The sequence below is a fragment of the Thunnus thynnus genome, chromosome 19 (assembly GCF_963924715.1).
Source record: "Thunnus thynnus chromosome 19, fThuThy2.1, whole genome shotgun sequence".
Lineage (NCBI taxonomy): Eukaryota > Metazoa > Chordata > Actinopteri > Scombriformes > Scombridae > Thunnus > Thunnus thynnus.
Window position 1 is genome coordinate 1,818,342 of NC_089535.1, and position 26,351 is coordinate 1,844,692.

The 26,351-nt window shown below is 37.9% G+C and overlaps 1 protein-coding gene across 1 annotated transcript in view; it reads left to right on the forward strand.

Moving 5' to 3' along the window:
• LOC137170628 (uncharacterized) overlaps positions 1 to 26,351 on the forward strand; it is a 456,230-nt gene that overhangs the window by 274,112 nt on the left and 155,767 nt on the right. Inside the window, exon 7 of the mRNA XM_067574136.1 lies at positions 12,862 to 12,957. Coding sequence (XP_067430237.1) covers positions 12,862 to 12,957 — 96 coding nt within the window. The remainder of the gene's footprint in view (positions 1 to 12,861; positions 12,958 to 26,351) is intronic.

Consider the following 26,351-nt stretch of genomic DNA (forward strand, 5'->3'; position numbering starts at 1 on the left):
ACATTGATGTTTACCCTATTTATTATGGTGCTGTGCTCTCCCCTTATTTTGTACTGCCTTGAGATGTGTATGCCTATTAATAATAATAATAATAATAATAATAATAATAATAATAATAATAATAATAATAATAATGATAATAATAATTGCTGTATTCTGGTTATAATTGTGTATGCAGGATGGGATTGACAAAGCTAAAAGCATCAGTAATAATTCTGTTTATCAAGTATATAATATAGTGAAAATGTTTTGGCACAATAGGCAAAGATTTCAATTTTTCGTGATAAAGTCATTAAAGAAACTCAGAACTTGGTGTTTGGAGGTTTGAATATGTATTTTAAATGTTCTAACTAAAGGCAGTGGTATGTTACACAGAAAAAGAAGATCCTGTTAATTGACTGTAATCTGAGTCTCTGTCCTCACAGTCAAAACCAGAACTCACATTTAGACTAAAATCCCCAAATGTGGATGTTTGGTTTGACTTTATTTTATTCATATTCTACAATCACAGATGTCACAGCTGCAGTATTTATACTCCACTGTACTATTATTCATTTATTAAACCAGCCACTACTGTAGGCATGTATATGATTAGAAATGTGATTAATTTGTCAGTTTGATGAGAAAAGAACAAGTTGATTGAATCTCTGCTTTTTCTACAGGACTTATGAGGACATCATCTCCAAAAGTTCTCTGATCTCTTCAGGATCTCCTGATGTCTACCAGCTGAGACCAAAGGAAGAGAAGTTTGGAACTCTGACAAGAAAAACTGTTGGTGAGAAAAACCTGAACAAGAAAAACAAAACCATCTTACTTGTAGGTGAAACAAGAGCAGGAAAATCTAGTCTGACCAACACTCTGGTCAACTACACCATGGGAGTGAAGTTTGACGACAACATCTGGTTTGAGATCGTAGAAGAAGAGAAGAGAAGATGTGAGACAGAGAGTCAGACATCAGCTGTGATCGTGTACGAGATCTTTGGTTTTGAAGATAAAACTCTGCCCTTCTCTCTGACCATCATCGATACTCCTGGATACGGAGACACCAGAGGGATTAAACATGATGACAAAGTCAGTCTAAGATTATTTGAGTTGTTCCATTCAAAAGATGTTCGTGAAATTGATGCAGTGGGTCTGGTGATGAAGGCGAGTGAGAGCCGACTGAGTGACCGACAGATGTACATCTTTGATTCAGTGACGTCTCTGTTTGGAAAAGACATTGAGAAAAACATTGTCGCTCTCATGACACACTCTAATGGAGTAACACCTGAAAACGCTCTGAAAGCTCTGGAAGCTGCAAACATTAAATGTGCCAAAAATGAGAAGAAACAGCCCGTTTACTTCCTGTTTGATAACTGCCAGACCACAAAGAGAACAGAAGAAGATAAGGTTGCTTTAGGGAACGCATGGAGGGTAACAGAGAGAGGAATGAATCGATTCACAGACTTCCTGGAAAAATCTAAACCTCAACAGCTGATAACAACAGTTGAAGTGATGAAAGCACGCATCAGAATAACAGCCTGCATCCAAAACCTGCAAGACAGAATCCAGCTGACTGAACTAAAACAGAACGAGATCCAACAGATTCAAGAAGCTCTGAAGAAACATAAACAAGAGATGAAGAAGAATGAAGAGTTCACTGTAGAAGTTGATGAGGTCTACAAAGATAAAGAAGACATCAGCGGTGGGATGAAGAGGTTGTTTTTTTATAAAGCAGCTGTCACCTGTAACATCTGTAAAGAGAACTGTCACTATCCAAGATGCACAAAGGCCTGGAGTCCCAGAAACTGTGAGGTCATGAAAAGAGGTCGCTGTACTATTTGTACCAATAAGTGTCCTGCAAAAGATCATGTGAAAGAAAAGTGGAAATATGTGGACAAGACCAGGAAAATTAAGAAGACCTTTGAAGATGTGAAACAGAAATATGAAAAGAATAAAACAGAACGTGAGCAGAAGAAGAGCCTTCTGGAAAATCTTCAAACAGAGATGGAAAAACTGAAAACAGAGAAGATTCAGCTGCTTACAGAGGCCTACCATCATGTGGAGCAACTAGAGCGGATCGCTCTGAATGATAATTCACTGTCTACTCATGTCCACTTGGACTTCCTGATTGAGAAGATGAAGGAGATCGGAGACACAGAGAAGGTCAAGAAGCTGGAGGAGATGAAACAACAAGAGGATGAAAGAACCAGAGCAGGGCTGCGATACATGTTTGCTAAATGAACAGCAGTTAAAGATGCAGTGATGTAGATGAACAACATCAGACAGCTGTGTAGACAACAAGCTCCACACTGTTCATATAAATGTTTAAACATCACAAACATTATTTCATTTTAATCTCATTAAGTGTGATGTTGATAATTGTAATTTTTTTTCAAAGACACATAATCATCTTTTAAATTTTAAATAGTGTGATTCTGGGAAACCGCCTCCTCTGTGATATATAACTGTTCATTTAGTTTAATGTTTAATTATCATTTGTTGATCCACTTCAGTGAAAGTAAAGCCAGAGTTTATCTTATAGTGACAGCAGCTGTTGGTTTTCTTGTTATGGATTCTCACATCAATCACTCTCATAGTTCAGCCTCTTTTCTGCTCTCAGCTTCATCAGATCAAAACTCTTCATCAGTGTGTTCAGCTGCACTTCAGTAACCAGTTTACAGTCGACTCTCTGCACTCAGCTGATTTCTGTCCTGTCATGTAAACCAGAAACCTGGTTTCTGTATCACAGTAGAGGATTACAGAAACCTGAGGTTCCTGGATCCTCACTTGAACTGGAAGTCGTTCTGCTCCGCCATCTTGCAGGTCGTCCCAAAGCTCTTATTCCTGCTCTGAGGAGCCATGAGTGAAGATACACAAGAGCCTTCACGTCTTTTACCGACCGACACGCCTCCTTATTGGAAAGCTGATCAGTAGGCTTGTTTGAGATGAACTGCTCCTTTCTTGTAAAGTGGAGGGATCAGGCGGCAGCATCAGCAGGAAGTGACAAAAAGCTGCAGTCAAGTCAGACAGTTTCCAGCAGCTTTCAAAGAATCTACAGGAAGTCACAGAAATATTTACATCCTGTTAGATCTGATCCTGATTTAATAAAATGTTATCAGATCAATCTACTCAAGCTCAGCTGATCAATCACTAACATTGTTTTAATGCTGATCTGTATGATAGAATATAAACTGTTAAAATGACCTATAATCAATAATCAAAACAACATTTATTCTGTAATCTCCAATATTAGACTATTAAATTATTTTACATAGAAATGTAACTGTTGCAGCAAGCGGATCACTACCTGCTGGTCAACATGCCGACTGTAATCAGCTGATGTCACACTAATCAAACTCATTCACATCTCATTGATGAAAGACAGAAATTCTAATAAAATGAAATTATTATTTTTTCTATGTAATTTAGTTTTTGGGAGAGATCTTTGTATCAGCTTTTATCTTCTTATCTCTCCTGCACAGATGTTTATTTACTTTAAATGAATGAATAGTTGAGTTTATTCAGGTAAAAGTGTGTTTGTTACCTACATGTGAATGTCTCTGTGTACATATCAAATGTTTCAATATTGTATAAACAATAATATTTTGTAATGCACAAACAAATAAAGTAAAATACAAATCAGACCTACTCATGCAAGAGGAAATAAAAAGCAGAAATAGACATTATATCATTTATGTGTCAAATATTCAGACTGTCGGAGCTTCACATCTGTACAGATGAAAATCTTCAAGTCACACGTGTTATCAAAAGTTATGAAATGTCATTTCAGTTCATAATATGGACAAGAATTAAATAATGATATAATCTTCATATTGTGTCTGTCTATAATTTTTGCTTATTGAATGTTTTCTGTCTCTTTGGCTGATAAAAGTTGTCATCAACACATCTGAATTCTTAGTAGAAGATCAGACAACTGAAATCCAAAATGAAGATAAAACGTCATGTCGTTGATCAAACTCCTGAACCAATCAGCTCTTTGATCAGGTGACATCCATTCTCCCATCATGCCCTGATCCTTGCAGTGGCTTCTGGCCTGGAAACTGATTTACAAACATCATTTTTCACCAACTAATTACTATATTTGGAATAACAAGAATATTCAATATAAAATAAGTCACTAATGGGTTGACAATGGTATTTATTGATTAAACAACTTGTTAATGCTGATGGGAAGTTACTAACAATAATGAATTCCTCTCTGAGTTCAGGTCACCAGTTATGCAGTGGTTTTTGATGCTCTGCTGAGGGCTGTGCTGCAGCTTCTCAGAGGTTCAGTAATCAAGGTTTCAATGATTCATCCATTCAATAGAGGTATATTCCTTGGAGAAGTTGACATTAAGAATAAATGCTTGAATCAATAGGAATTACATATAAGCTGTAACTCTGCCCCCAAGAAGATTCTTTGGGGCTTCACTTTATGTAGAAATTAATTAGCAGAATATTTGGTGAGTCTGAGCCGCTACTTCTGGTTAAACCCTCTGCTAACTTGAATGGGGATAAAATAATTCAATCGTGCGGCTCTTCTAGACTTTCCAAATGTTATTGGACTGAATGGATCAGATTCTGATAGTGAAATGAACCATTTTATAGAAATCAGAGATTCCTTCTCATTAGTGACACCTGTAGCCATTTAATGAGCTGTAACATCCTGGTGCTCGCACTCGCTTGTTTCAGCAAAGCATCTCTCACTCCCACTCAGTCTGCAGAAAATCCAGCCCGAGTTCTTCACGTGAAAATCAGACCACAGGCTGATACAGACAACCGAGAAAGTTGGGGAGGGTCTCATTCTTTATGTTACATTACTACCTGTTCACTTATTGGCAATAAAAAACTATTAATACATGTAAATTGCTTCACAATTCTACATATAGAACCTTTAACATTAGATTTTGTTTTCTCTTAAGTGATAACAGATATAGTAGCTTAGATACACAGTAACCAATAAGTATTTTGTATTTAATTAAACTGTATAATGTCAATAACTTTAATACTTTAACACTATTGGCTGCTGGAGGAAAGAGGTTTGATTTCTGTTAAAAAAAGGCTTTCTGGCAGAAAGACCTGAAGACAAACTTCTCTCATGTGTTTTAATTTGTTCTTCTTCTCTCCTCCCGTGACCTGGAAACCGTTCCTCCACCGCCATCATGGAGGATCTTTCAATCCCTGAAATGTTCCTGGAGGAGACGAGGAGCGAGGAACCACAGGTGTATCCTCTGTGGAAGTTTTTTTACAGGACGGCAACACCCCTTCATCGAATCTGTTTATTGATTGGTCAGCTGATCTGATGGGACAGTAAACAGTCGGGCTGTTGTTGTAATAATCTACCTGTGGAACAAGAATGAAAGCATCAACAGCTGCTGATCATATTTAATAATAAAGTACAAATGACTGAATCATGAATCAATAACAAAAAACACTCTTGTAACTTTATTATTTTTCTTCATAAGTCAAAAGTCTTCTCCTTTATTCTTTTGTTTCAGTGCGTCTCAGCTCCTTCAGGAAAATATGACGTCACACAGCTGCATCTCCTATAAAATCATCCTGAGCCTGAAAATAACGTCAGACTGTCACAAACTAAACAAGCAACATTTTATTTCAACATATTCCTTCTCATTGGTTGTGTTCTTTCAGTAATTAACAGATTTAAATTGTCTATTTGTGTCTTATTCTGTGACAGACAGTTGCTGCTATAAATCTATAATCAAATAATAAAACACTGGAGCAGTTATCAGCTGTTCCAGGTATCACTATGTGGATATTATTAAGTGACAGTGTAACGTGTTAATTAATTGTACATGAATTACAACTTTAAACTTTATAGATTGAACTGTTAGTTAATAATTTCTACATCATATTTTGATCACTGACTTCTTCATATTTGACAGTTGAGGTGATGTCCGTCATGAGTAGTTGTCGTCTCCTCAAAATGACGCTGGAGTGAACGAGAATTAAAACTCTCTCATCCTCACTGAGAGGAGCTGAGACACGAGGAAGAGACGTGAGAGAGGGAAGTGAGGAGACACATTAGTGTAAAGAAAAACACCTACAGTGAACTGCAGCTGGGACGATGAGAGCGACTCCCTTATGTGACGTAATTTGACACATTGTTGAAAAAAAAAAGCTCATTTTAAGGGCGCTGCTCAACATTCCCACTTTTCCATCTGAATTTCTGCTTTTATGTCTCGTTAAACTAATAAAATCATACATTAACCTTTTACAGGACAATTTTAATGATACATAAAATGTAAATCCAGCAAGAAATTCAACCTGCAAGTTGCTCTTTAAGTTGATTCATGAGAGCGGGCATACATCACTTCCCTGTCGTCAGAAAGGCCACGCCCCCTTTTGGGTGAAAACAAGTGTTGTAAAAGTGCTGCACAAAAATTGTGAAATTTAGTGGCACCATGCCTAAAAGCTGCTGCGTCACGTTTTGCACATCGAACAATAAAAAAACCTCCAGTTTACAATTTCCTTTACATCCCCAAAGAGCGAAAGACGGTAAAAGAAGAGATCTGAGATATTTATTTATAAATCAGCATGTCAGTGTCTCTCCTATTAGATAAATATGAAGACATCCATGCCAGTGCTCTAGATGAGAAGTTAAATTTAGAGAGTTTCGATATTAAAACATCATGATTGACTGTGTCGAATGCTTTACACAGATCTAAAATACAGCACCAACTACTCCTCCTTTGTCAAGTCTTGATTTAATTTGCTCTATTAAGTGCAAGGTAGCAGTTTCAGTGGAATGATTTGCTCTAAAGCCAAATTGCATATGATGTAGACCAAAACTGCTTGTATTAAGAAATGTTGTCAGTTGTTTAATGACAACTTTCTCAGCAGCCTTTGAGAGTACTGGCAGTAAACTTATTGGTCTGTAGTTACTGGCTTCAAGGCGGTCTCCAGATTTAAAAACAGATGTGACAATGGCACATTTCCAGTCATCAGGAAAGGAGCTGTGTTTAAAAGACAAGTTAATTAAATGAGCAATAGGGGGAGTTAAAATATCTTTGTGTGATTTAACAAACATGGTGTCAAATTGGAAAGTATCTTTACTTTTGGAGCTTTTTAAGGAGCTGATGATTTTGTTTACTTGTAACTCATTAGTCTCTATTATTAAACTACTTGAATAACTTGTTCACCACATCAGTGACAGAGTGTCAGAGAGGAGTTACAGGAAGCCGTTTTGTTGTGATCAGATCAACATGCAGCAGCAGGATGAGAGCTGAGTGTGTTTCAGGTTTGTTATGACTAGGAGACACAGAGAGTATTTATGTTTTATCCTAGTATTTAAAATTGTGTTTTACAGCAGACAGATACAGCTGTCTGCTGTATCTTTGTTTTCAACTCTTTATTGTATCAGTCTTACAACATGTAACATAGAGACAAAAACAGAAAACATTTAGGCATCATAATGAAACAAGGATAACATAACAGACATGACTCCACTCTCTGGACAAAATACATTCAACATGTTAACATGAAGCAGTCAGCTGCATCTGGACTGCACCTGCTGCAGGAAGTCACATTATTGTGAACCTCCTCCTTCCCTCCTCTCTGTTTGGGTGTTTGAACTATTTTACTTTCGTTTTCTTCACCGCCGTGTCGCAGACATTGTTCTCCGTATGGTAAGGTCATAACTGACAGTTTTCAGTGTTTAATGACTCCTCTCTGCTCTCACTGTTAGTTTAATGAGTCACTCAGTTGTTGAAAGTGTTTGTGTATAGTCATGTGTGAATGTGTTGCTTTTCAATGTTAATGATGATCCATCAACAACTTTGATGTTTTCATGTTTTATATTGTTGCAGATGTGTTTCTCTGTGCTGAAGTCAGTCTGAAGTTGGTTATCTGACTCCTTCAACCAATCAGAGGGGGTTTTTAGGGAGTGCCAATAACTGACTTGTCATCATACAACAGGTAGGAAATTATTATTGAAAATAGTCTAATGTTTTATTTCTATTTGTTGTTAATATTATTATTAATTCCTGCAATAGACTATCCACAGGATCAGGCTCAATGTGGATTGGTCTTTAAGCTGAATGACTGAAATTTTTGTCAGTTGACTTAAAATTAATGTTTAATGATACATTAAAAAAAGCAATTATCAAACATGACAAAGAGTAAAGTTTATATAGACACCAAATGAGTTGCATCATGCTGACGTCATTATATGAACAATTCATGGCAGGACTTGATACATAATCAAGATAAAACACATTATCAGTGTCTGAAATAATCACAAAAACTGTCACATAATCCCACACATCTATACAAAAATATAAATACATACAAATATGATAAAAATATTAACATTTACAACAACAAATATATAAAAATATATATTTGTTGTATAATATAGATTACTTACAGAGAGACTGTAGAAAATAATATCATAAACCACCATCAACAACAACAAAGTGATGCTTGAGTTTTGACTTCAGACTGTTTTCTTCTCCACAGACGTTGGAAGTGAGTGAAGTTGTTCCTGAAATCCTGCACAGCAGAGACCAGAATCTCCTGATCCCAGCTGTGTGTCCGTAGAGATCAATAGGACCATGGATCCACCTCCTCTTTCCCAGCTGTCTGTCCATGAAGAGTCCATGGATCAACCTAAACATTTTAACACTGGAAGGTATCAACTTCAACCTGACAGAAAGGAATTTCTGATTAAGAATTTTATTATCTGTATTAAAACACTAACATTGAATATGTTTTTAATCACTATTTTATCCTGGAAGAATGTTATTCTGTTGTGAATTCATAAGTACTGTGTTTGTATCAGGATCCAGCACCAGAGACCAGAATCTCCTGACTCCAGCTGTGCGTCCGTAGAGAACAATAAGACCATGGATCCACCTCCTCTTTCCAAAACACATGGAGAGTAAGTAAAGATAATGTCACTGTATTGTTCAGGCTTTTGAACATTTGCTGATAAGGGGAAGCTGAAGCAGCAGACAGTATCAGGAGACCAGAAGCACTGCAGATTCTGTGCTCACAGAAGGAGCACGAGGAGAACATGTCTCCATGTCTCTGATGGAGGTCACTGAGGGGGAGTTAAAAACAAGGAGTTGATGAGATACACTCTGAGATGCTGAAGTTTCTGGACATTGTGGGGCTGTCTTAGCTGACAGAGAAGGGGGTCCAGAGGATGTGATCTAAATATTGAGGTATCACACTGCTCAGCCTCTCTGGGAAAGTTTATGCTGGATGCTGGAAAGGTGGCAGATCGTTCAAACTCAGACTGAGGTGAAGTGATGGGGATTCTGTCCTGGTCCTGGATTTGGGGACGCTGGAAGTCAGTCAGAGTTGGGGGGGCTGAGAGAAAGTTTATATGATGATGTCAAATTAAATGCTGCAACATTCATGACTTTTGTATTAATCTGAATGGCCAAAGACATTTTACACCAGTTTTAGAAGATTTTACACACAACAGACAACAAACTTAAATACCAACATGCTGTATGTCAAAGCAGCGTAGCAGCATATTCAGCTATGGACAGTTCACACACAGGATGCAGGTTTATTCCTAATCAGAAGATGATTTATTGTTGATTGAGCCACAGCCACGTTATACGGTACAGGTAACAATACAACAAGGCACTTGAAATTTATAACACACACACACACACACACACACACACACACACACACACACACACACACACACACACACACACACACACAGCAACCAAAAACATTAACAAGTAACTCTGAACAGGCTGTAGGCAGTGCTTCACAAACAGGCTTTCATTGATAACGACACTCTAAAACACAACTCTACACTACAGAGACGTCCACTTGCTCTCATTTGAAGCATGTTGCACCACCAGATCTGTGACAGAAACAAGAAATAATGTAACTTACTAAATGATATAATCAATTCATTCATACGCCCTGTAACTGGAGAGACAGGAAATCATCCAGTAGCAACATCACACCAAGTTTAAAACAATGAACACACAAAGCATCTGAAATTTACAGCAAACCACTACATAATATAAATATTGTAACCCAGACCAAAGTGAGTTTACATGGTGGCAGGAAACATAATAAAAACACATCTATTATTGGTCATTAATATTCATGATCCTTCACACCTAGCTACGTCACGTCCTCTGCGTTTGTGCATCAGATAAACAGAAAATATATTGAATGTTCTAACATGAAATGAAATATCATAAAAAATATCACAAAGGCTGGATTTTAGTTTTATAGACTGCATACACTAAAATGCTACTCTGGATCAGTGGACCAGCTGTTTACCCTTTCAAGGATCCTGGAGGGAGGGATCATGAGTTTCTGTCCTTCTGCTCTACATGTGTTTTGTAGAACTGTAGTGTTTTTCCATTGTGTGGTCGTCATACTGAGTCAGGCCATGATCAGTTACGAGTAGTCGAGTCCTGCTGGCACAGTTCAAGTATGTTTCCACTGCACACAGCATGGCAGAGTAAAAGACGTTGTTCACCTTGATGATGTGTTTTGTCATCAAGGTGACAGCTCAGCTCAGCTACCAATTTTTTCATGTTGACTTTATGTTGCAGCTTAACAGCAAGAGGACATTATTAGAGAAATATTAGTCAAGTCAGTTTTATTTATATAGCGCCAAGGGCTCATAGAGCAGGTCTAGACTGAACTCTTTAATTTACAGAGACTCAACATTTCCTCCATGAGCAGCACTTTGTGACATCAACAAGAAAAAAACCTCAAGCAGAACCGGGCTAATAAAAATAACAACAATAATAATAATAGAAATATGCCTAATAATGATAATAATAATAATAGCAGCAGCATCAAGCTGGACAGCAGTCGGTCTGTAGCTGAAGGTTTCCTGAGAGACGAGAAAGCACAAAACTCCGGGGAAGAAGCCAAGTTAGTGACATGCATTAATGTTACATGAATACATACAGATGGAGAGGAGGAGGAGGGGAGAGGAGCTCAGTGCATCATGGGAAGTCCCCCAGCAGTCTAGGCCTATAGCAGCATAACTAAGGGCTGATCCAAGGCGAGCCTGGTCGGCCCTAACTATAAGCTTTATCAAAAAGGAAAGTTTTAAGCCGACTCTTAAACATAGAGAGGGTGTCTGCACCCCGGACTGAATCCGGTAGATGGTTCCACAGGAGAGGAGCCTGACAGCTGAAGGCTCTGCCTCCCATTCTACTTTTAAAGACTGTAGGAACCACCAGTAAGCTGCATACTGGGAGCGCAGTGTTCTAGTGGGATAATACGGTACTATGAGCTCTTCAAGATATGATGGTACCTGACCATTAAGAGCTTTGTAAGTTAGGAGAAGGATTTTCAATTCTATTCTGGATTTTACAGGAAGCCAATGTAGTGAAGCTAAAATGGGAGAAATGTGATCTCTTTTTCTAGTTTTAGTCAGAACACGTGCAGCTGCATTCTGGACCAGCTGGAGAGTCTTTAGAGACTTGTTAGAGCAGCCTGATAATAAGGAATTGCAATAATCCAGCCTAGAAGTAACAAATGCGTGAACTAGTTTTTCTGCATCTTTTTGGGACAGGATGTGTCTGATTTTTGTGATATTACGTAAGTGAAAAAAGGCAGTCCTTGATGTTTGATTTATGTGGGAGTTAAAGGACATATCCTGACCATAGATAACTCCAGATTCCTTACAGTGGAGCTGGAGGCCAGGGTAATGCCATCTAGAGTAGCTATATCATTAGGGCCCCAGCATGAAGGTGCCAGGGGCCCAACGATTATTCTTTAAGGATAGGTTCTTTTTTTTTATTTAACCTCATTAAGATGACATTTTTATGCCACACAGATTATTTCAACCATTACCTCAGGGCTAAGAAATGGAAAAAATTAAGTTCTTATAATTTAGGCTACTTATTCTTTAAAGGTATAATGTGTAAGAATATCTGAGAATTTTAGTTTTAAACATTCTGAAATTAACTAAATTTATCAGAATGTGAAGAAATCACAGTCTTGACGTAATGTCATAGACTTATATGTATTGTGTTACAGAGATATCTACTGAAGTTAGCATGCTAACCAGCTAGCTCCAGCCCTGTCTGGCCTGTACTGTCTTGTAATACCACTTTGTACCATAGGGGCGATAGTGAGTCACTGTAGCGTCCAGTCTTCCCTCAGTCCAACATGAGAGGAAGAAGAAGTAGCTGCCCTGAGCCCTAGCAGTAATGGTGGATCCAGGCTGAATGCTGTTGAGATTGTCACTGTAGGACTGTTTAAAGTATGTGTGGTAATATGGTAGTAATATGTGGTCAGTTTATCCAAATAACACCTGTTTGGAAAGTTGCACCTACACTGTCAGAGCAGCCAGCTGCTGCTGCAGACACTGGCCAGATGAGACATCAGCTGGTTATATCAGCTGATCTGATGAACTGCACTGAGTTGCACCATGAACCATTTGGCATTGTAGAACATCATTGTAAACTGGGTCGATACTTAAATATCATATAAATAAATTAGTTTTCTACTGGATGACTATGTTGTAAAATGGCAGCAATTAATGAAAAAATGATGCTGTTTGGTAGAAAAAGTTGTTTTACTATCAGTGAGTTCTCTGACATTTTATGACTGACACCTATCCTAGGAGCATGTGTGTAACTATTCAGTTGTTACTCAGAGTTATGTTGTAATTTATCTCCGTGTAGGAAGGGGAAGGGATGTGAAATGTTGCCCCCTATTTGTGTAGATCAGCTGGACAATTCTTCCGTCTACAAGGAGGAATAGATGAGACTGAAACTGACAACACTTTGATTCTAAGAACCAGACAGATGATCTGTCTGGTTCTTAGATTTCAACAAGTGACATTGTGGTCAAAATTCAACATTTTTCAGGTTTAAACTGTCTTTAATTTGTCTTTTGTTGTTTCAGGATCCATCAGCAGAGACCAGACTCTCCTGCCCCCAGCTATGTGTCCATGAGGAGTGACTGGTCCATGACTCCACCCCCATGTTTGAACAGTGAAAGGTATCAACTTAAACCTGACAGAACGGCGTTTCTAACAAGGAAAGTTATTACCTATATTAAAACTTTTGATAGCAAACATATTCTTCATCACTATTTTGTCCAGGAAGAATGTTATTCTGTTGTGTTTTCATCAGTTGACAGGAACAAGATCAATAAACTGATCAGCTTCATGTTTTATCTTGGACCTTCAAAGTGCTCTGTGAAACTAGGCCTGGGATGGCTTGTGTCCATGAAATGAGAAAATTAAAACTTTGATGTAGACTCAAATCAAATACATCTTTGAAAAGGTCTCAACCTGGAGAGTAAAGGCCTTTACACATACACAGTGACGCAAATAAACAACACGAAAATGTGAAATAATCACCTGCAAATCATCTGCGTTTGCATCAAAACTAATAACACCGACAGCGATACGAATTTGTGACAGCTTATTCTGCTGTCAGTCAGCCTGGTGAGGGCCGTTTGTCCAGCGGCTGCTTCTGTGGACAGAAACGCTGAACGCAGGTTGGAACCGGTGTGGACTGAACGGATATAACGCTCTCCTCTTCTTTTATCGAGTGAGGAGGATCATTATCATCACTGGATGATGATCTCTGACCTGCGTTCAGCGTCTCTGTCCACAGCTGCAGCTCCTGGAGAGCTGAGAGGACAAACTGCCTTCACCAGGCTGACTGACAGCAGACACTTACTGAACGTGTGTTTGTATTTATAAATACATGGTGATGATACATATGATACATGATACATCAATGTATTGATTGATTGGCTTTATTTCTCCGCACATTGTAGTGAGTGAACCTACCTGTCTGCCTGCAGTGTTCACAGACAGACTGGGAGCTGATCAATCAATATAGATACGGCAAATAAGTTCAAAACACATACAGCAGGATACTCAGTTCTATGTGAAAGTACTCATGACACAAACAACAGTTTGATTTAATAGCACGGAAAAAAAAAACACCCCCAGTATGTAAAGGCCTTTACATGTCAGTATGAAGACTCTACATGGCTCCTGCTGTGAAATACTGACCTTTGAACCTTGACCTCTGATAACACAAATGTGTTTACCAACCCCTTAAACTCCTCAGTGTACTCTCAATTCACTATTTACAACTTCTTATTCTAGGAAAAATGTTAATATTTTTTAAAAACTACAATTCCCGAGAGCAGCAGCATGCAGCTTGATACAAATCAGCACCACAGTTGTCGTTCATCCAGTGAGCTAAGTAGGCTTGTAAAATAGGGTCGTGAGAAGATATATCTACTGAATATATCAAATATCTAGTACAGCCAAACTAGATGATCTATGTTAAGTAAAGATTATGTTTTATTTCAGATGTTTTAGCCAAAAAGGAGTCAAACGCACAAAGGGCCCTATTTTACCGATCTAAAGCGCACGGTCTGAGGCGCATGGTGCAACTGCATTTAGGGTGTGTTCAAATCCACTTCTGCTATTTTAACAGTGGAAAAATGGTCGCTGTGCCAGGTGCATGGTTCAAAGGGGTTGTCCATAGTCTCCTCATTAATCATGGGTGTGTTTTCAGCGTAACATACAATAAACCAATCAGAGTGTCGTCTCCCATTCCCTTTAAGAGCCAGGTGTACTTGTATCTTGGTGGATTGCTATTATGATGGTGTATTTGCCAAGTAGTGAGATGGAAGCTTCTCTGCAGAGGAAACTGATCTGCTCGTGCACAAAGTGAAAGCGCACCACCAGTTTAACATCCTGTTCATTAATTTGTTGTTAATTTATCTTCGTTTGCTTTTTGAAAAGGTTTATTTCTTTAATTACATCTTTGGTTTCTTTAAAATCGTTTTGTTCAGTCATGGAGTAACAGGTCAAATCAGCAGGGTTTTAATTGTTGAAAGTATGGAAACCTGATCACTGTACTCTCCAAAATGTTAAAGAATATTTGTTAAATATTGTTCAATAATTAAATCATTAATATTAATCATGTAAAGAATCATTAACACAGTTATCAGGACTTGATCAGCTCTCCAAGGTTCTGATCCTGCTGCTGGCAGCAGCTAGAAGCTGTGCAGATTTATTTCCTTCTTTAGTTTAATCATTGTTTTCACCTCATTTATTTCCTCATGTCATCATGTATTGATGCAGCAGGAAAGTTGATCTGTGTCTGATCAGTTACTGTCCGTCTGTTTAAATACCTACGTGTTTTCAAATAATTAAACAATTTAATCCATCATTACTGCGATTAATTAATTCTAATAAATATTATGACTGAGCATTATGACATGTATTTTTTAAAATATATTAATATATACAATAATAATCTTTCACATTGTAATCCTTTTATTTGTTACTTTTTGCATGTTTGTGTGCTGCTGTGCGTCCTGTGTGTGTAACATACAGCGTATGTTGTGTAGCTGCATATTACCGTCTTGATAATGCACCTTAAAATAACAGTGAAACACTGTTATTGACTTCAGACCAGGTTTTTGTTGGTCAATAGCGCAATCGCTCTCTGCTGCCTCAAGATAGCAATGCGCCAACAACACACCTGATCACACCTCATTTAAGACCAACACGGCCATCCACACACTGATGGGTGCAAGTTTCTTTGCTATTTAAACAATGTGGGTGCTGGACGGGAAAATGACAACTGCGTCGGTCTTAAAATAACAAAGACGCTTGTGTTGCGCTTGGCACTGCTTTGTGCCGGGCGTAAGATAGGGTCCTTAGTGTGTGTGTGTGTGTGTGTGGGTGTGGGTGTGGGTGGGTGGGTGTGTGTGGGTGTCTGTGTGTGTGTGAGTGTGTGTGTGTGTGTCTGTGTGTGTGTGAGTGTGTGTGTGTGTGTGTGTGTGGGTGGAGGACCTCAATGAACCAACAGCACACAAAAATCTTAATCAGTATGGAATCAATTCAGTAATTAAAAGTAAATAGCAGATATTATAGTAAATAAAAGTTTTGTAGCTTAACACAAAGTGGCCTTTGTTTGTCTCCATAGTAACGGTCATGGAGGCTCATGGGTAATGAAGCCGCTTCCGCAATTGAAAACTGATAAAAACCCTTAATTCCTCAGAATTGAAAGAGAAATAATTACAACTGATGGTCTTAACATGAATCTATCATATTGTTGAGTTATCAAGGACATTTTTGTGTTTTTTTTTGTTGACAAATGTTAAAGCTATCATTAAAAGAAAATGTTGACACGTTGACAGGAAGGAAAATACTTCCTGGCAGCTGATACTCCAGTCAGCCAATCGCAAAGCTTCAAATTCTGGATTTCAAATTCAATTAATTTCTCTGCTCTAACATACATAGCTTACATAAAATAACACAAATAACATAACAGCTCAGATAACTAAACACTAAATACAAAGACAATGATTCAAACAAAATGCAAATACGTGGTTTCAGCAGCAGCAGGGTCCATAGCAACCACCATAGCAACAGTAGATGTTGCATTTCTACAGTTTCTAGCGAGACATGAAACAACCTTCATAATAACTAACAAACTAAACATCACATACATTCACTGAACAAAGATTATAAATAAAATGCACATTTCTTGCTGGAAATGTCATCAAAACACATTTTAATATTGAAACTATCCTAAAATATTGCATTTTCCACTGAGAATAAAAGAAATGTCAGCCATTTTGTTTGTTTTTGCAGACAGAAACTTGACAGTCACATGATGTGGACGCAGTCCAATAGAAAAGAACAGGCCAAAAAAACAAACGTAGGGATCTCACAATTTTAGAGCCGTTATTGTGAAACTAATCCGTTTTGCACTGTGGACCAACGTAGGTATTAAACATTTTGATGTGAGACTGGGTTGGTATGTTACACAGCAGAAGGAGATCCTGTTAATTGACTGTAATCTGAGTCTCTGTCCTCACAGTCAAAACCAGAACTCACATTTAGACTAAAATCCCCAAATGTGGATGTTTGGTTTGACTTTATTTTATTCATATTCTACAATCACAGATGTCACAGCTGCAGTATTTATACTCCACTGTACTATTATTAGTTTATTAAACCAGCCACTACTGTAGGCATGTATATGATTAGAAATGTGTTTAATTTGTCAGTTTGATGAGAAAAGAACATGTTGATTGAATCTCTGCTTTTTCTACAGGACTTATGAGGACATCATCTCCAAAAGTTCTCTGATCTCTCCAGGATCTCCTGCTGTCTACCTGCTGAGACCAAAGGAAAAGAAGTTTGGAACTCTGACAAGAAAAACTGTTGGTGAGAAAAACCTGAACAAGAAAAACAAAACCATCTTACTTGTAGGTGAAACAGGAGCAGGAAAATCTACTCTGATCAACAATCTGTTCAACTACACCATGGGAGTGAAGTTTGAGGACAACATCTGGTTTGAGATCACAGAAGAAGAGGAGAAGAGAAGTCAGACAGAGAGTCAGACATTAGATGTGATCGTGTACAAGATCTTTGGTTTTGAAGGTAAAACTCTGCCCTTCTCTCTGACCATCATCGATACTCCTGGATATGGAGACACCAGAGGGATTGAACAAGATGACAAAGTCAGTCTAAGATTATTTGACTTGTTTCGTTCAGAAGATGGAGTTCATGAAATTGATGTAGTGGGTCTGGTGATGAAGTCAAGTGTGAGTCAACTGAGTGACCGACAGAAGTACATCTTTGATTCAGTGACGTCTCTGTTTGGAAAAGACATTGAGAAAAACACTGTCGCTCTCATCACACACTCTAATGGAATAACACCTAAAAACGCTCTGAAAGCTCTGGAAGCTGCAAACATGAAATGTGCCAAAGATGAGAAGAATCAGCCTGTTCACTTCCTGTTTGATAACTGCCAGACCACACAGAGAACAGAAGAAGATAAGGTTGCTTTAGGGAACGCATGGAGGGTAACAGAGAGAGGAATGAAACGATTCACAGACTTCCTGGAAAAATCTGGACCTCAACAGCTGATAACAACAGTTGAAGTGATGAAAGCACGCATCAGAATAAGAGCCTGCATCCATAACCTGCAAGACAGAATCCAGCTGACTGAACTAAAGCAGAACGAGATCCAACAGACTGAAGAAGCTCTGAAGAAACATGAACAAGAGATGAAGAAGAATAAAGAGTTCACTGTAGAAGTTGATGAGGTCTACAAAGATAAAGAAGACATCAGCGGTGGGATGAAGAGGTTGTTTTTTTATAAAGCAGCTGTCACCTGTAACATCTGTAAAGAGAACTGTCACTATCCTGGATGCACAATGGCCTGGAGTCCAAAACACTGTGAGGTCATGAAAAGAGGTCGCTGTACTATTTGTACCAATAAGTGTCCTGCAAAAGATCATGTGAAAGAAAAGTGGAGATATGTGGACAAGACCAGGAAAATTAAGAAGACCTTTGAAGATGTGAAACACCAATATGAAAAGAATAAAACAGAACGTGAGCAGAAGAAGAGCCTTCTGGAAAATCTTCAAACAGAGATGGAAAAACTGAAAACAGAGAAGATTCAGCTGCTTACAGAGGCCTACCATCATGTGGAGCAACTAGAGCGGATCGCTCTGAATGATAATTCACTGTCTACTCATGTCCACTTGGACTTCCTGATTGAGAAGATGAAGGAGATCGGAGACACAGAGAAGGTCAAGAAGCTGGAGGAGATGAAACAACAAGAGGATGAAAGAACCAGAGCAGGGCTGCGATACATGTTTGCTAAATGAACAGCAGTTAAAGATGCAGTGATGTAGATGAACAACATCAGACAGCTGTGTAGACAACAAGCTCCACACTGTTCATATAAATGTTTAAACATCACAAACATTATTTCATTTTAATCTCATTAAGTGTGATGTTGATAATTGTAATTTTTTTTCAAAGACACATAATCATCTTTTAAATTTTAAATTGTGTGATTCTGGGAAACCGCCTCCTCTGTGATATATAACTGTTCATTTAGTTTAATGTTTAATTATCATTTGTTGATCCACTTCAGTGAAAGTAAAGCCAGAGTTTATCTTATAGTGACAGCAGCTGTTGGTTTTCTTGTTATGGATTCTCACATCAATCACTCTCATAGTTCAGCCTCTTTTCTGCTCTCAGCTTCATCAGATCAAAACTCTTCATCAGTGTGTTCAGCTGCACTTCAGTAACCAGTTTACAGTCGACTCTCTGCACTCAGCTGATTTCTGTCCTGTCATGTAAACCAGAAACCTGGTTTCTGTATCACAGTAGAGGATTACAGAAACCTGAGGTTCCTGGATCCTCACTTGAACTGGAAGTCGTTCTGCTCCGCCATCTTGCAGGTCGTCCCAAAACTCTTATTCCTGCTCTGAGGAGCCATGAGTGAAGATACACAAGAGCCTTCACGTCTTTTACCGACCGACACGCCTCCTTATTGGAAAGCTGATCAGTAGGCTTGTTTGAGATGAACTGCTCCTTTCTTGTAAAGTGGAGGGATCAGGCGGCAGCATCAGCAGGAAGTGACAAAAAGCTGCAGTCAAGTCAGACAGTTTCCAGCAGCTTTCAAAGAATCTACAGGAAGTCACAGAAATATTTACATCCTGTTAGATCTGATCCTGATTTAATAAAATGTTATCAGATCAATCTACTCAAGCTCAGCTGATCAATCACTAACATTGTTTTAATGCTGATCTGTATGATAGAATATAAACTGTTAAAATGACCTATAATCAATAATCAAAACAACATTTATTCTGTAATCTCCAATATTAGACTATTAAATTATTTTACATAGAAATGTAACTGTTGCAGCAAGCGGGTCACTACCTGCTGGTCAACATGCCGACTGTAATCAGCTGATGTCACACTAATCAAACTCATTCACATCTCATTGATGAAAGAAAGAAATTCTAATAAAATGAAATTATTATTTTTTCTATGTAATTTAGTTTTTGGGAGAGATCTTTGTATCAGCTTTTATCTTCTTATCTCTCCTGCACAGATGTTTATTTACTTTAAATGAATAAATAGTTGAGTTTATTCAGGTAAAAGTGTGTTTGTTACCTACATGTGAATGTCTCTGTGTACATATCAAATGTTTCAATATTGTATAAACAATAATATTTTGTAATGCACAAACAAATAAAGTAAAATACAAATCAGACCTACTCATGCAAGAGGAAATAAAAAGCAGAAATAGACATTATATCATTTATGTGTCAAATATTCAGACTGTCGGAGCTTCACATCTGTACAGATGAAAATCTTCAAGTCACACGTGTTATCAAAAGTTATGAAATGTCATTTCAGTTCATAATATGGACAAGAATTAAATAATGATATAATCTTCATATTGTGTCTGTCTATAATTTTTGGTTATTGAATGTTTTCTGTCTCTTTGGCTGATAAAAGTTGTCATCAACACATCTGAATTCTTAGTAGAAGGTCAGACAACTGAAATCCAAAATGAAGATAAAACGTCATGTCGTTGATCAAACTCCTGAACCAATCAGCTCTTTGATCAGGTGACATCCATTCTCCCATCATGCCCTGATCCTTGCAGTGGCTGCTGGCCTGGAAACTGATTTACAAACATCATTTTTCACCAACTAATTACTACATTTGGAATAACAAGAATATTCAATATTAAATGAGTCACTAATGGGTTGACAATGGTATTTATTGATTAAACAACTTGTTAATGCTGATGGGAAGTTACTAACAATAATGAATTCCTCTCTGAGTTCAGGTCACCAGTTATGCAGTGGTTTTTGATGCTTTGCTGAGGGCTGTGCTGCAGCTTCTCAGAGGTTCAGTAATCAAGGTTTCAATGATTCATCCATTCAATAGAGGTATATTCCATGGAGAAGCTGACATTAAGAATAAATGCTTGAATCAATAGGAATTACATATAAGCTGTAACTCTGCCCCCAAGAAGATTCTTTGGGGCTTCACTTTATGTAGAAATTAATTAGCAGAATATTTGGTGAGTCTGAGCCGCTACTTCTGGTTAAACCCTCTGCTAACTTGAATGGGGATAAAATAATTCAATCATGCGGCTCTTCTAGACTTTCCAAATGTTATTGGACTGAATGGATCAGATTCTGATAGTGAAATGAACCATTTTATAGAAATCAGAGATTCCTTCTCATTAGTGACACCTGTAGCCATTTAATGAGCTGTAACATCCTGGTGCTCGCACTCGCTTGTTTCAGCAAAGCATCTCTCACTCCCACTCAGTCTGCAGAAAATCCAGCCCGAGTTCTTCACGTGAAAATCAGACCACAGGCTGATACAGACAACCGAGAAAGTTGGGGAGGGTCTCATTCTTTATGTTACATTACTACCTGTTCACTTATTGGCAATAAAAAACGATTAATACATGTAAATTGCTTCACAATTCTACATATAGAACCTTTAACATTAGATTTTGTTTTCTCTTAAGTGATAACAGATATAGTAGCTTAGATACACAGTAACCAATAAGTATTTTGTATTTAATTAAACTGTATAATGTCAATAACTTTAATACTTTAACACTATTGGCTGCTGGAGGAAAGAGGTTTGATTTCTGTTAAAAAAAGGCTTTCTGGCAGAAAGACCTGAAGACAAACTTCTCTCATGTGTTTTAATTTGTTCTTCTTCTCTCCTCCCGTGACCCGGAAACCGTTCCTCCACCGCCATCATGGAGGATCTTTCAATCCCTGAAATGCTCCTGGAGGAGACGAGGAGCGAGGAACCACAGGTGTATCCTCTGTGGAAGTTTTTTTACAGGACGGCAACACCCCTTCATCGAATCTGTTTATTGATTGGTCAGCTGATCTGATGGGACAGTAAACAGTCGGGCTGTTGTTGTAATAATCTACCTGTGGAACAAGAATGAAAGCATCAACAGCTGCTGATCATATTTAATAATAAAGTACAAATGACTGAATCATGAATCAATAACAAAAAAACACTCTTGTAACTTTATTATTTTTCTTCATAAGTCAAAAGTCTTCTCCTTTATTCTTTTGTTTCAGTGCGTCTCAGCTCCTTCAGGAAAATATGACGTCACACAGCTGCGTCTCCTATAAAATCATCCTGAGCCTGAAAATAACGTCAGACTGTCACAAACTAAACAAGCAACATTTTATTTCAACATATTCCTTCTCATTGGTTGTGTTCTTTCAGTAATTAACAGATTTAAATTGTCTATTTGTGTCTTATTCTGTGACAGACAGTCGCTGCTATAAATCTATAATCAAACAATAAAACACTAGAGCAGTTATCAGCTGTTCCAGGTATCACTATGTGGAAATTATTAAGTGACAGTGTAACGTGTTAATTAATTGTACATGAATTACAACTTTAAACTTTATAGATTGAACTGTTAGTTAATAATTTCTACATCATATTTTGATCACTGACTTCTTCATATTTGACAGTTGAGGTGATGTCCGTCATGAGTAGTTGTCGTCTCCTCAAAATGACGCCGGAGTGAACGAGAATTAAAACTCTCTCATCCTCACTGAGAGGAGCTGAGACACGAGGAAGAGACGTGAGAGAGGGAAGTGAGGAGACACATTAGTGTAAAGAAAAACACCTACAGTGAACTGCAGCTGGGACGATGAGAGCGACTCCCTTATGTGACGTAATTTGACACAATGTTGAAAAAAAAAGCTAATTTTAAGGGCGCTGCTCAACATTCCCACTTTTCCATCTTAATTTCTGCTTTTATGTCTCGTTAAACTAATAAAATCATACATTAACCTTTAACAGGACAATTTTCATGATACATAAACTGTAAATCTAGTAAGAAATTCAATCTGCAAGTTGCTCTTTAATCTTTTCTTAAAAACATTGGGCTCATTTGAGATGAACTGCGCCTCACCTGGAAGTTGATTCATGAGAGCGGGCATACATCACTTCCCTGTCGTCAGAAAGGCCACGCCCCCTTCTGGGTGAAAACAAGTGTTGTAAAAGTGCTGCACAAAAATTGGAAAATTTAGTGGCACCATGTCTAAAAACTGCTGCGTCACGTTTTGCACATCGAACAATAAAAAAACCTCCAGTTTACAATTTCCTTTACATCCCCAAAGAGCGAAAGACGGTAAAAGAAGAGATCTGAGAGATTTATTTATAAATCAGCATGTCAGTGTCTCTTCTAGTTTTAACTTCCTTCCTTAGTGCAGCATCTCTAGATTTCATTAGTTTCCACAAATGTTCATTAAACCATTAAACAGTAAATAGTTTTTATTTATAGATTTTATCTGTATCCTCACATTAAATCTTTCCCTCACAGAGTTGATTGTGTGAGTAAAAGTATCACAGCCATAGTCCAGATCATCAGAGGACAGAACATCATCCCAGTTCAAGCTGTTCATTTCATTGGATAATTCTTCTTGCTTAGCTCTGGGTATGCATTGAAGCATCATTGTCTTAGTTGCTGTGGTCTTAAATCTACTTTTAGTCAGTTTTCTCGATTAGATTAGATTATCCTTTACATTTACAAATGTAACATTAGATACATAGATGTCTGCTGAACAACATGTATCTGAACATATTAAAAAGAAAATCTTTTCTACATAAACAGTCCCGTTTCATGCTGAATTTATTTTTAATAATCAGCCACTTTGAAACCCTCTGGGCTCTCCTCTCTGACCTTTTGTGGTTATTTCCTGGTTAAAGTCATTTCTTGTGATTTATGACTCAGAGGATTTTCTGTCGTCTTTCTTCGTCTTTCTCTGACTGTTTCAGTGTTTCAGACCTCCTCCTCTTTGCTGTCACCGTTAGTTTCATGTGAATGTAACACTCACTGCAAGTCACTAGCATAAGAAATGACAATAAAAGAAGTAAAGTAAGTATTTTATTGCAGACAATCAGATTGAGATTTATTACATTCAGCCACCTGAACTTCCTCCCAGTTAATTTCCCAGCTATCACTAACAGGGCAGGGGCTGAGTTTAACTAAGACACACCAGTGCACACTGCAGTCAATAAGTCCTACACACCAGGTGAGTTAACACACTCCAAACTGGAACACGTGACTATCTTCACAGCAACCGACTAACAACCACAGCTCACCTTAAACCTGCCCTGACTGGCTGACTGGGATTAATGGTGGGACAGCAGGCAGACTGATATTAAAACAAACAAACAAAAATAAGAAAAAAAGAAAACTAGTCCGCTCCAAGGGCAATACCCGTATCTTTTTGCCCGCTACCAGCTCACTTACCAGGGCGGACTAGACAGGAAAGAAAACCTCAATAAAACAAACAGACAAATGATACAAATAATCCCACAGCAGGAGCAGCTAATAGACCACTGATGCTCTGGTACGTAGATTTATTTCCGTACTGACTACCAGCCGCCTTCAACCCAGCAGGGAAGCAGGTCAGTCATTCCTGCAGTCTCGCCTTCCCTGAATGCCAAAATAACCACTCTGTTCCTCCTTCAGGTAGCTTTATATCTGCCAAACCTCAACAACTGGTGCATCTCCACTTTTTACACCTGCCACATGAATGTAAGAAGCAGAGAAGTTAAAACATTTATGACGCTTCAAAATCTCTGATCTGTTCATGTTCCATCTGTGCTGAAGTCAGTCTGAAGTTGGTCGTGCGTTTCATAAAGTCTGTTCACTTTTTAAAAATACTTCAGTAAAATACAGTTAAAAGACATGAATACACCTCCTCTGTGAAACATCTTTTACAGTTCAGAGTTGGAATCATTTTGGAGATATTTTAATGGTTGAAGTTAAAATTGTGCAAAGTCACAGACTGTTAACATGTAAAAACATACATACATATATAAAAACATAATCTTCTGATAGTCCAGTTATGAGAATAAAATGGTGAAAGTATTTTTAAAATATTATTAAACTACTTGAATAACTTGTTCACTCCATCAGTGACAGCGTGTCAGAGAGGAGTTACAGGAAGCCGTTTTGTTGTGATCAGATCAACATGCAGCAGCAGGATGTGAGAGCTGAGTGTATTTCAGGTTTGTTATGACACAGAGACACAGAGAGTATTTATGTTTTATCCTAGTATTTAAAACCCTTGTTGTTGTGTTTTAGTGCTTGTATATGTCAGCAGGGTCTACATGTCCTGTACATATGATAGAACTGAAGTATGCACCCAGGGCTGCACAGTTAATCAAAATGTTATTGATATCACAATATGGATAAGTGTAATATCCAAATAGCAGCAGCTGCAGTTTTATTGTTACAGGTTAAAAGTGACAGTATAACTTTATAAATGAGGTATTATTAGTCTACAAATCATAAGACATAAAAGAACTTGATGGTTTGGACTCCTGCAAAAATCACATCATTCTCATTTTACTAGTTTTTTTCCAGTTAAAATTAAAATGATGATGCAAAAATGATCACTCCACTAAAACTGCAAATATTATTGCAAAATAATCATAAAATGATTTTTTTTTTTACTAGTATTCAAAGTGTCACTGAAAATTTGCCACTGAGTGGCACTGGTGCTATGTGTGCTGTATAATAATTAAACCTAAATATATATATTTCAGCTATAGTTTGTCACAGAGTTAGACCATTTTGATCAGCATTACTTTGTGATTAATAATATATAGGTTACAAAATGGTTATATACTTCATAAACATTGAATCAAACTTCTGGATTTAAGGAACACATTACATCGTTGCTTTTAAGTTTGTGTCATAAATGTATTTTTCCTCGACACAGATGGGAAGTCTCTGGTGGTGGAATGGGAGGAGACTATCCTGTGGAGAGTCAAAACTGACACTTTAAGGTGGAGAAAGCGTTCTCACTTTACCTTTGAAGGCATTTCCAAACCAAAGTTGAATATACATCCATTATCTTGAGGTGGGAGGTTATCACTGATGAGCCCAGACCTCCTTTGGGCTTTCACAGAGAAAAGCAAAAAAAAGAAGGGAGAAATACTGGTTTTCCTACACCCCTATTGGTCCGGGTGTGATTTAACCATTCACAAGTACTGCCAAAGAGTCCTAAATGATGGGAGGTCTTCTTTAATCTCATCCACAAATGATCATAACAAAACATCTTATTGGTGAAACAGTCATATCGTATCATCACGTGCATTACAAAATCAAGCAGCAAAATAAGGTAACATGACAGTCTGTCTGAAAGCGGAAACAGAGGTGAAGGTGGTTAGATTAAATGTCACATCAGCTTCTAGATGTTAGAAGCCACGATATGTCTTTCAGGTGCAAGATGAGCTGCACAACTATTTAACACAAAGTACTCAATACAAACAAAAAACAACAAAAGGTAGCATTAGTCTGTGAAATCAGTCATGTAGATGAGTGAGTGTATGTTGTGTGGGTATTGTATGGTGAAACATAAGAAAAGGAACCAAAAAGTAACACAGGAGTGTGTTTGGGAGAGAAGAGACTGACTATATACGGGGCACACTGGGTCCAGGTGGGTCCCATCCTGATAACCAGTGTGCTCAGGAACCTGCAGCAACAAGGAGCACAAAGCAGAGAGGCCGC